This window comes from Oncorhynchus gorbuscha, linkage group LG13, assembly GCF_021184085.1.
Source record: "Oncorhynchus gorbuscha isolate QuinsamMale2020 ecotype Even-year linkage group LG13, OgorEven_v1.0, whole genome shotgun sequence".
In the NCBI taxonomy this organism is placed as follows: domain Eukaryota; kingdom Metazoa; phylum Chordata; class Actinopteri; order Salmoniformes; family Salmonidae; genus Oncorhynchus; species Oncorhynchus gorbuscha.
In genome coordinates this window covers 60,594,589-60,606,543 of record NC_060185.1, presented here as the reverse complement: position 1 = coordinate 60,606,543, position 11,955 = coordinate 60,594,589, and the positions used below count along the sequence as shown (strand labels likewise).

Below are 11,955 nucleotides of genomic sequence, written 5' to 3'. Positions count from 1 at the left end.
GGTAATGGAGCCCCTCCTAAGTTGCCCATGTGTTTACCAGCTGTGGCTGTGGGGGAATAGTTATGTCAAGACACAGACAGACAGACAGACAGACAGACAGACAGACAGACAGACAGACAGACAGACAGACAGACAGACAGACAGACAGACAGACAGACAGACAGACAGACAGACAGACAGACAGACAGACAGACAGACAGACAGACAGACAGACAGTGCTTTAATACACCCTCCTTCCTCCACTTCACTGACCAGAGGAAGTTTCTCCAGTGGAATCATTAGCTGGATTGACCACTAAGGCTTAACCCTGTTCTATTCATTGTTGGATGGAAGCACGTCCCTTTTCCAGAGCCAGACTGCTGATCTGTCATCATTCAACAACCAGACTATTGGGATTTCTCCGCCCCAAATGTAATAATTAAAATAGTTCGGGGAAAACGTTAACACTGTACAATCGGAATGCACCGACTGCCAAGTAATATCTATTAAGTTGTGGGCAGCATGGTGTTTGATGACCTTGTCAGCAATATGAGGTTAGGGGTTATTGAGTTTTCACAGCAACACGGAGACGGCGGGACAAGTTGTGTGTGTACACACAGAGAGAGAATGAGAAAAAGGGCGGAAGAAAGAGGGAGAGATACTATAGAGGAGAAGGGGGGTGCTGTGCACTGCCTTCCCATACAAGGAGAGGTAAGGGGAGAAAAGAAGGGGAGGGAGAGAGAAAGCTAGAGAGAGAGGGGGGGGGTAGAAGGGGATACAATGAGGGAGGAGGGTGGAAGAAAGGGAGATTTGGAGAGAGATAGAGTAGAGTGAGGAAGGAAGACTGTGATAAGGCTCCCTGCCTCCCGCAACCAGACGGACTGTGCCAGTGGAGAGAGAGAGAGAGAGAGAGGCAGGGAAAGAGAAAGAGAGCGAGTGACTGGAGCTGAGTATTCCTTGCTGTCGTGCTGTCTTTCTGTCCTGCTGATATATCCTCTGTCATTTACTGAGTCGTCCTTCCCAGGTAAGAAACTCAATCTACAACCCTAAAGGTTCGATTCAGACACTCTGAGTATGTGCATGAGTGTTAGTGTGCATGAGTGTGTGGTTCTGTCAGACCCGGGTTCAAATAAATGGGTATTTGGTATTTCAAATACTTTTTCTTTGACAGTATATTCAAATACTTATTTCAAATACTATTTTCAAGTACCTGGGTTAAATGCCTGGGAGTGTATTTGAATCAGTGGATTAGAATTGTTCAAATACTTTCTAAGTGTATTTCCAAATACATGAAAATATTCAACTACTTGTCTTTTCAAAAGAATATTATCTAAATAGTTACTTTGAATGTATGTCAAAGTAATTGAGATATTTAAAATAGTATTTCAACCCAGGTCTGGGTTTGGCATGTGTGTATGTGTATGTGTATGTTTATGTGCTGGTCCCTACTGTACATCTCTATTTGTGCATCCCTTAGTGTGTAAATTTGTTTTTACATGATGTGTGAGTTGGTATGTATTCGTGTGTATGCTACTGTTACCAAAAAGGCAAAGGTGATAGTGCTGTCTGCCTCTCTCTCTTCTCTTTTCTCCCTCCTCTCTACTCTTTCTCTTTCTGCTGAGGGTTTAGAATAAAATATCAAAGCCGGGTATCTGGTGAATGCTTCAGCATATGTCCCTCTCTGAAACCCTGCATTCATCTGCATGTTTCTCTCCTTCTCTTAACTCCTGCCTACACTGGCATTGCTGTGGTTTGTCTTCAGCTTGCATTTGGAAGAGAGGAATCATCTGACCTCCTTTCATGGCGCGTGTGTGTGTGCGTGTGTGTGTGTGTGTGTGTGCGTGTGTGTGAGTTCTGCACTGCATGAGGTTGGTGTAATTACACAGCGTAGGTCCACATGCAACATGTTTGGCATCACTCCACATCCCCTTGTTTTATTGTGTCTCGTGCACCAGAGAAATCCAGAAAAACTGCTTTGTCTAAGTCTGCTAGTGGGTCGACGGATGAATCGTAACGTGTGCATTTAGCTGTGTGTCTATGTATGAGGCTGCGTCTGGGCTATGTCTGTGTCGACTGATGATACTTAACGTGCTGTGTGTTTCCAGCCTGTGCTGTCTCTACACTGATGAGAATGAACGTGCCTACAATATGCTGTGCCTGTGTTTCTCTGTGTCTATGTGACTGATGGAGATTGACAGTGAGTAGTCAGTGCCGTGTTAATCTCGGCGTGTCAGTCAGTGGTATTGTTCATCCTCTCCGCTGAGTACTGACTGTACCGACGCACTTCCAGCCCTTACATGTCTAACCTTAGATTAAAAGAGATTCATTATGTTTTTTTATTTAACCAGGCAAGTTAGTTAAGAATAAATTCTTATTTACAATTACGGCCTACCAGGGAACAGTGGGTTAACTGCCTTGTTTAGGGGCAGAACGGCAGATTTTTTACCTTGTCAGCTCGGTTACTGGCCCAACACTAACCACTAGGCTATCTGCCGCCCCATCCCTTGACATAACGGCTATGTTTACACAGGCTGCACAATTGTCATGTTTTGTATACTATTTGTTGTTTTGACCAATCACGTCAGGTCTTTCCAAGTCAACTCTTTTTCAGAGCTGATCTGATTGGTCAAAAGACCAATTAGTGAAATAAATACCAGAATTGGGCAGCCAAAGATTGTCGAGCGATTAGCACCAGACAGCTTTCCATTGACACTGTTAGTCTAGATTCTAGAGGGAAAGGGGCGAGTGATGTTGAGAGGTTGTTGCATATGATGTTTCTATAGGTTAAGATACAGTATCTGTGCCCCTATGCAGCCAGCAGGCACATGATGCAGACAGGGCCAGTCGAACACACACACACGCACCCACACACACACACACACACACACACACACACACACACACACACACACACACACACACACACACACACACACACACACACACACACACACACACACACACACACACACACACACACACACACACACACACACACACACACACACATCACACATCACACAACACATTGTCCCTGAAGCCTATTTTCAGTTGTGGATACTGTTACCTCTCCAATATAGGCTGCTCCAAAACTCTACTCAAAGTCTTTTCTCATGGCGTACTGTGTTGTAGTGGAGGGTAAACGCAAGTAAACCCCGATCGGCAATCATACCAATTCTTCTTCTTTTTTTACCACTACATCACTGATGGCATATCACGAGTAGGCTGCAGCGATAGTTTACTGTCTGCAGCTGTATATGTCAGTGTGCATGTTACCCATTTACTTTCTCCTCTACACTTATATTTACAACCGCAAAGTTTAACAGGCATGGTAAAAATACCATGAGTATGGAGGCAGAGAGGAGCCAGCTCTGTCATCTGATCATCTCAGCGGCTGCAGGTCTGCTGTACCCATATTGCAGGAAGAAGGGACGAGTCACACTGGCGACACACACACCTACACACACACCCGCAAATTCTGAGGGCAGTCTGAGAATAAGCTGCAAAACCACTGTACCCTCTTCGTCCCTTTTTGGCCCAGGACGTTCAGTGTTCAGACTATAACCGAGAAAAAGAAACGCCAATGCAGTCATAGTCTATTCCCTCTCTGTTCAGAGCGGAAACCATGTTGTCTGCACACACACACCTTAGTGGGGACAGAAGGAATATGCACACACACACACGCATGAACGCATGCAGGCACGCATGTACACGCACACATGCACGCACACACAAGCACACACACGCACGCACGCACGCACACACACACGCGCACACGCACACGTACACTGAAAATAGCCTTGCCAGGCTGTTGTTCTGTTATTTTAATTCTACCAGCCTCCTAAACAGGGCGGTAAATCAGGATAGGGGGCAGGGGACTGAGGGACACAGAACAGGCAGCGTGGCTCTGGCAGTACGGCTGATTTACACTCATCTCCGGGAGCATTGTAAATCCCCCTTAAGCCCTGCTGTACAGTGGCAGAGTACAGGGAACCGGGGCTCACGCACACACGCTCACACACACGCACGCACACACACACACACACACACACACACACACACACACACACACACACACACACACACACACACACACACACACACACACACACACACACACACACACACACACACACACACACACACACACACACACACACACACACACACGTGTGTGTGTGCGTGTGTGTGCGCGCACGTTTGTGTGTGTGTGTGTGTGTGCATGCGTGCGTGCGTGTACGTGCATGCCTGCATGCACACACACACACACACACGCGCACACGCACACGCATGTGCACCTGCAGATACACAGATGTCTTTATAGACAACGAACATGTGCATATACGGTATGGATGGTCCACTCTCCCATTAGCACATCCAGTGTGACTCAGCAGTGGTCAGGTCAGGGTCATGGATGTTTTGAGGATGGTCAGTCAGTGAGGTCAGTCAGCAGGCTTTATGTCTATCCTTAGAATGTTGGCCATGTTTATTTTGGACCAGGGTCTTATCCAGACAATACAGTGACATTGATGAATGCTAACAGTTCGATGGCCTCTACCCTCTACCCTGCCCTCTGACTGCCCCTGCCCTGACCCAACATACTGGGATGACTGTCAAACTGTCACACATCCTGACCTGGACTCTTAGTGTCAGCGTCTTGATGAAACTCCATCCTACTCTGTTGCGAACACTTGTAATTGACATTTCTTCTCTTCCCTCTGTGTCCAGTTTAGATGATGTCATCGAAGCTCCTATCCTGCGGTTGGCTGCAGCAGCTGCTGGTGGTGCTTCTGAAGCTCACCCTATCCTTTGCTGGACCGACCAATGGGACAGAGTGTACGGCCAGAGGTCCTGCCTCCTACATCCTGGTATTTACGGGTCACTGGAGCCCCCAGACTTTCCCTAAACAGTACCCACTGTTCCGACCCCCTGCACAGTGGTCCAAACTCATAGGTGAGATGAACCACTAGGTCAGTCCAAAATCAGGCCCTAACCACTACCTCTAGACACTTCATGATACCCCCTTGATGATCAGAATACAGACACAGCGTATACTCCTTATAGTCGTCTCAGTGACCTATAATAGCCTCCTCTCTTTGCCTTTTCCCCTCATGACAACTGGTTGGTGGAATGGAAAGGACACATCACTTTTCACCCATAAAACCCTTTCACATCAGGGCTCACAAGGGAAAAAGGGTGAAGGAGCGAGTCTATTTTAAACAACAGAGACAGAGATATTGATCGATAAAAAGCGTGCGAGAGAGAGAGAGAGAGAGAGAGAGAGAGAGAGAGAGAGAGAGTAGTCCACCCACAGTTCTCCATACTCTCTAGAGAAAACCATGTTACAGAGAGAGATGGGGAGAGAGAGATGCTCAAGGAACTCTTGTGGTGAGTTGACAGACCAGGTAAAATACAAAGGCTGCCTTGTACTCAGCAGTCTTAAGAGTGGCATGTCTCTATTTGTGGTCACCTCCCTTTTCTTGCTGACTTCCTCCCTCTTCCTCTCCCCCTGCGGTCAGGGAGCAGATCAGGGATAGTAGGCCTGACATGGATACTGGCTCGGCCTGCTCCTTTCTTCACCTGATCATGTGCTGGAGGGCTCACAGCTGGCCAGTTAACCTGTTCCGGGCCTCCCCTTCCCCCCATGGCCCGGCCCTGCGCTCCCAGTCCACCTCCACACACACAAGGGGGAGAGAGAGAGAGAGGCTAAATGCTACCAGATGATACAGGGCGGGTACCCCACAGGTTCTCTCTCTTACTTACTCTCTCTCCTTCACTCTAGCTCACTCTCCCTTGCCCTCACCCTCCTCCTCTCAATTTTGGGGCTGCTGGGGTCCTGGAGGCAACTAGAGGCTAACTAGAGGGTCAGATGTCTTCCCTCACTAAAGGAGGGAGGAAAGTGGCATCAGGTTCTACTTGGCTCTGCCCTGCCTTGCCAGCGTGGATGGATGGCAGAGGTGTGCGTGTGCCAGACTTGATCTCTGCATCACTGTATGTGGCCGCTGTGGGTTTGTCTGGCTTCCAGAACTTCCAGCCATGCCCTGTCAGCCTGCCAGTGGGTGATGGCCTGTTGCTGCATATAGAGACAGTAACGTTGCACATAGGCCCTGGGGACATGGACACGCCTCTGATGACTTAGACTGGAGGGGGCCAGGGACAATGAGCCCAGGGAAGACAGTTATATAAAAGAGTTATTAGTCACTGAAGAAGAAAAACATGACTCATTTTGGGTCTGGGAGTTGAGGAGGGCGGTCGTTAATTTGCGGCAAGAAATTGAAACGTTACGTGAATCTGAATCTTAATCTGTATTATTGGGTTTCAGGAACTTGACGCTTGTGGGAAACCTGCTAGTATGGAAATTCAATTAAGTGCATAAGTGACGGGGGTTGAGGAGAAACAGGATAGTGTGTGAAGTGTGTTTTTGTGGGTGCGTCGGGAGTGTGCGTGTGTATGCACTTACCTGTGTGTGTGTGTGTTTGTGTGTGTGCGTGCGTGCGTGTGTGTGTGTGTGCGTGGATCCTGAGGTTGGCTAAGGCAGAGTTGTTATAAAAGAGACTGAGACTGTGTGGTTGTTAGTTTGTCTGACTGACCCTCTGCTAGCCTTATCCTGATCCCGGGCCAAGTGTGGCTTATAATGAGAGTGACAGGACAAAGAACAGACATCTGACTCAGAATCAGTTCTTAATAAGGACAAAGCGAGAACAAAGGCAACAATCCCTAGTAGAGAAAGCAGCGGAAATGTGAGACATCAGAAAGGGGGGAAGGAGGTAAATGGTATGGGGAGTCAAGAAACAGAGACAACAAGAGAATGAAAATGAATTTGTAGTTTTATATAAATTATTTTTTATATTTAACCTTTATTTAACTAGGCAAGTCATGTGTGTGTAAAGAGATCATGAATGCAGTGAGATTAACTCAATCTAGATGAGAGTAATGGCATCAAGGCAAGGAGAATGGAAGAAAAGATGCATTTTCAGTGCCTTTCACTGCCTCTCTGTCTTCTCCCAACAGCTATCACTCACAATGGGCAGCATCGGCTGTTTCAGGAGGGGGCGCTGGCGAGTATAGGGGTGCAGAACTTTGCTGAGGTGGGGGTAACTGTGGAGCTGGTGAAGGGGGCGAAGGATGCCAGGAAGAGACGGGAGGTCGGTGCCATGTACAGAACAGCGGGCATCCCCACTGGCATCGGACACAGCTCCACAGAACTGCTGCTGCAACCTCGGAGCCCACTGGTAGGCATCACACACACCCACGCAGGCACGCAATGCATGCACACACAAACACACACACACTTTGTTGCTTTACATAAACCTCTTCACAACCTTTCCACCATCCGTTCTGCTCTCCGCTCCAACCACAAATCCTTACCAACAAACACACTCCTTAACTCAATCCATTGTCAACTCATGACCCGATCCCACCACAGGCAAACCCCTTGACTCACTCCACCCTCCCTGGCCAAACACTTAATCACTCTTCTACAGTGCTCCAATCAGACTAAGTTTAGCATCCAGCCCTACGGCCACAAACGCCCACATCCGTCCTGCCTGGTCTGGACTATGTCTGCTGTCTCCCCCGCTGAACTCAGGGTCCAGGAGGGGGCTTCATGGGGTTGATGCTGGAGCTGGGAGGGAGGCTGTAACAATAGGCAAGGGCTGGGGCTTAGACTGGGTCTTTGGCTGGGGATTGGGTTTGGGGTTGAGCAGGGGCTGGGACTGGGGTTGGGGTTGAGCAGAGGCTGGGGCTGGGGTTGGGGTTGGGGCTGGATATGGGAGTGAGGCTGGAACGATAGGCTGGGGCTGGAGCTTGTGGCTTAGGCTGGGGCTGGGTTTGGGGCTGAGGCTGGGCAGGAGGCTAGCCATTCTAGGTGGATTCTAGGCTGTCTGGGGCCTGTGTCTGTTTGTTTATCTTTGCCCTCGCACTTAGTTGATGACTGAAGTGGAGAGGGGGGGGGAAAGGGGCAGAGAGAGAGAGAGGGAGGGAGGGAGGGAGGGAGGGAGGGAGGGTAGCTCCTGTGGGTTTGGAAATAGAAGGGCCACAGAGTGGAGCTGGTGATCTACATTTTGTTTATTAGTAATTCCACTGCCTGCCCGCACTTGGAGCCCGTTGTGCAAACAACCCCCACGAAAAGCATCTCTCTCCACTGCTGCCTGCCCCATCCTGAAGGCTGGAGTTTGTCTGGCATTCTCTGATATAAATGTGAGGTATGTGGTGTGTGTGTTTTTGCTGGCCTGGCCAATCTGTTTTTAGATCAGTGGGTAGCAAGTGGGAGAATGGGGGCATGGAGATGTGTGTGTCTTTGTGTGGAACGTGACAATGATGGCTCAAATTGTCCTTCTCTGGAAATACACAAAGAGATACACACGTAGGCTTATGCTTATTACACACACACACACACACACACACACACACACACACACACACACACACACACACACACACACACACACACACACACACACACACACACACACACACACACACACACACACACACACACACACACACACACACACACACACACACACACACACACACACACACACACACACTCTTTTCCACAAAGCAAACACATTTGCAATGCTCCAGACATCCCCACATGATTCTCATCTCCATATTCATAAAACCTCATTCTATTTCTGACTAGCACATAATTGGAACCAGACAGATAACAAACAATTCACCAACTACCAGAACCAATCGAGTCTACTCTACACTAGGAAACCACCGCACTTCGACAGATTAGTGCGACCAGTTCTGCATATTTCTTTAAGCTTCTGGTACTGCCAGGTTTGGACGGGTTGCGGTTGGGGATTTTTTATTCTCTGAGCCTGGGACTCCTCTGTGGGCCCTGGGGAGAGCATGCCTAAATGGAGTGTGAGTGTGATTATGGGACTATAAGTGGGTATCAGTGTGTGTCAGCGAGTGTCTCTGGCCTTCATGTAAAAACCGCTGCCCCCGCAGTGGACAGATCAAGCCAGAACGTGTTACGATAGATACGCCGCCTTCCCACTCGCTGCACAGGCCAATGAAATGGATATAGCAGGAGGGATTCCTGGAAAAACCACCGTTTGAGAGAAGGTTTAGAAAGATGAGAGGAGGGATGGAGGGAGGGAGCGAGGGAGTGAGGGCGGGAGGGAAGGAAGGAGGGATGTGAGCGAAGGAAGGAGGAGGTCAGTGAAGGATAATTGTCAAAGCGGATGGAATAGTAGAGATGCCCCTGGGCTAGTCGGTAGTCTCTCTAGTCTCTGTTAACTCCTCATCCCTCACTGTGTGTCACAGGATAGAAACACACCACTGATGTCATCCTCATTTACTTGCTGCTTCCCAGAGTCCAAACTCTCCACACCACTCCACCCTAATGCACCTAGTGCACTTTGATGTCTGCCCCATCCCACCCCATACAAGCCTGTCCACTCTACCCCATCCTGTCCCACCTCAGCCCAGATCCACAAATAGCATGCGTCCTGTCCCGAGGGAGGCTGTGCTCCCTTCCTGGTCTTTAATGTGCTGTTTTCTGGGCGCCTGCCACCCCGGAGCCGGTTCCCAGGACGCTTCCTGCATGAGGTCACTGTCTTTCAGGAAACATCCATCACAGAGGAGAGAGGGGGAGTAGAGGAGCATGGAGTTGAACCCCACACAGGAAACAGCGGGTGTGCTGGAACGGGTGGACACACACGTCAGGCTATTACACAACCAGGATGTGTAAAGCCAATGACCGATTTTGTCCATGCATGTGTTAGCTTCAGCTATAATCCTGTTTTATTACCACAGCCAATATTACACACACATGATCTGAATACTGTACTGTAACTAAACTCTCTCGTTTCATTTCTCTACCTCATTTCATCCCCCCCCCCCCCCCTCTATGGACACAGCTCTCTCTGATGGTGAAGGTGATCCCTAGCCCTGATTGGTTTGTGGGAGTGGACAGTCTTAACCTCTGTGAGGGCGGCCAGTGGAAACAGGAAATGACCCTTGACCTCCAACCCTTGGACTCTGGCACGGACAGCGGCTTCACTTTCTCTTCACCCAACTATCCCACCGTCCCTCAGGAAAACATCACACGGGTGAGACAGACGACTTCTCCCTTCGTTTCACTTTCACCTAAGGGGGAAAGAGGGCCACGGAGGTTGCCCCTTGCTCTATAATGACTATGGTGTAGGAATGCTACTAACATTCCCCTAACAAGGAAGAAAGTGTAATTGAACTTTTTCCACTAACACAAAGTCACAGTTAAAGCACACAGCTTTGAATTATTAAGAAGTACCGGTAATAATCTGAGATTAGTGTATGTTTTAGTGTGTGTTTTAGTGTATGTTTTAGTGTGTGTTTTAGTGTGTGTCTTAGGGTTTGTTGTTGACAGTTTTCTATATGTTGTTGTCCCCCTCCAGATAACTTCCCAGATGCCCAACCACCCAGCCAACTCCTTCTTCTACCCCCGTCTCACAGAGCTCCCGCCCATAGCCTCCATACGGCTGACCAGACAGAGCCGTTCATCTGCCCGTCAAACTCCCATGTCCAATCACATTCTGCCTCACCCTATCCACCCTCAACGCTTCTCAGGTAGGTTTACATGCACACATCCCCCGTCTCTTTCCCTCACTTTCTCTTTCTTTCTCCCTCTCTCTCTGTGATTATATCGATTCACTTCATTTCTGTGTTAATTCATTCACCACATCTCTTTCCCTCTCCCTCCCTATCTCAGAGACACCATTAGACTGTGAGGTGTCTATGTGGTCGTCCTGGGGTCTGTGTTTGGGGCCCTGCTCCAGGGGAGGGGTCCGCCATCGTACCCGCTACATCCTCCTGCGGCCGGCTAACGCCGGAACACTCTGCCCCGAGCTGGAGGAACAGACCGAGTGCACACCACACAACTGTCTGAAGCGCCAGTGACCCCCGACAGAATAGGGTGAAGTTGCCCCAAGACACTGATTTAAAGTCAGTTTTAAGTTTAGGCCAGTAAGGTTAGGATTCGGGACTGTAAGTTGATCATAGATCTGTGCTTAGGGGGAACTTCTAATTGGAGCCACACCCCTGGCAGTCTCCATGGTAACACTGGGACTCAAACATACACAGACCACAATAATGTAAGCAATGGACTCTTTCACTGCAGAACGCACAATCTCTAGACCCAAATAAGTCTTAAGTGGCCGTGACTTGCTGGTGTGGTCTTTATGGAGTACTCTGGCAATCTAAAGACCAACTAGTCCTGACTTGTATTGAGAAACACTGTTGTTGACTGATTGACAAGTACCCACATGACAAAAGAGCACAATGCCATTATCAGTGGACATGAGAGACAGACAACTATGTAGAGGATCTTCACTGGCACACACACACACACACACACACATGCCCTTGTACACAAATAATACACTCTTACTTTGTGTAAACCAGGACATTGATTTACATGGGAATCCTATACGATGCTCAGCCATCATTCAACATAACCACACAGACAGATTTATAAATACCCATTTCACAAGACACAACTGATGATGGCTCACTGTAGCCCAGTACCCCATGTCAGAAAACCCTAGCCAATATGGAGCGAGGCGGTTTCATCAAAGAAAAAGGGATACAGGTTTAAAAAAACAAAACACAAAACAAGAGCAGTTATATCTGTAGTTCTCTCTTAATATGTAGGACATATTTTGTATATACTGTATGTTCTGTTGTATCATTGTATCTTGTGTAACCCATGAAATAAATATGGAGGTGTTTTCTGTAAATAGAAACTCCTGTGTTATTTGGAGAGCCAAAAGGAGCCAAACAGTCTTAACATGCTAGTCATGTAAAAGCCTTGTCCAAATGTGAAACTGCTGTCACACTGAAGAACGCCCTTGAATTATGTCTAATAGGAGTTCCAGTAATCCACAACGACATGAACTTATTTGTGTCTTGTATGCCAGAGTGTAATTTTAACAATATCGAAACCTCTTTATTGGTCTGGCCAAGGCCTTTGGCTACTAA

General features: G+C 48.2%; 1 protein-coding gene across 2 annotated transcripts; it reads left to right on the top strand.

Moving 5' to 3' along the window:
• Window positions 1-775: 775 nt before the first annotated feature.
• On the top strand, window positions 776-11,714 carry spon2a (spondin 2a, extracellular matrix protein). Of its 2 annotated transcripts, none has more exons than XM_046295146.1 (6): window positions 776-1,003; window positions 4,713-4,932; window positions 6,991-7,211; window positions 9,858-10,049; window positions 10,374-10,545; window positions 10,688-11,714. In XM_046295146.1, the coding sequence occupies exons 2-6, from the start codon at window positions 4,713-4,715 to the stop codon at window positions 10,873-10,875; spliced, it is 993 nt and encodes a 330-aa protein (XP_046151102.1). In that variant the 5' UTR covers window positions 776-1,003; the 3' UTR covers window positions 10,876-11,714. The 2 variants fall into 2 exon arrangements, with proteins under 2 accessions (XP_046151102.1, XP_046151101.1); XM_046295145.1 differs by having other exon boundaries at window positions 777-1,003; window positions 4,708-4,932.
• The last annotated feature ends 241 nt before the right edge of the window (window positions 11,715-11,955 follow it).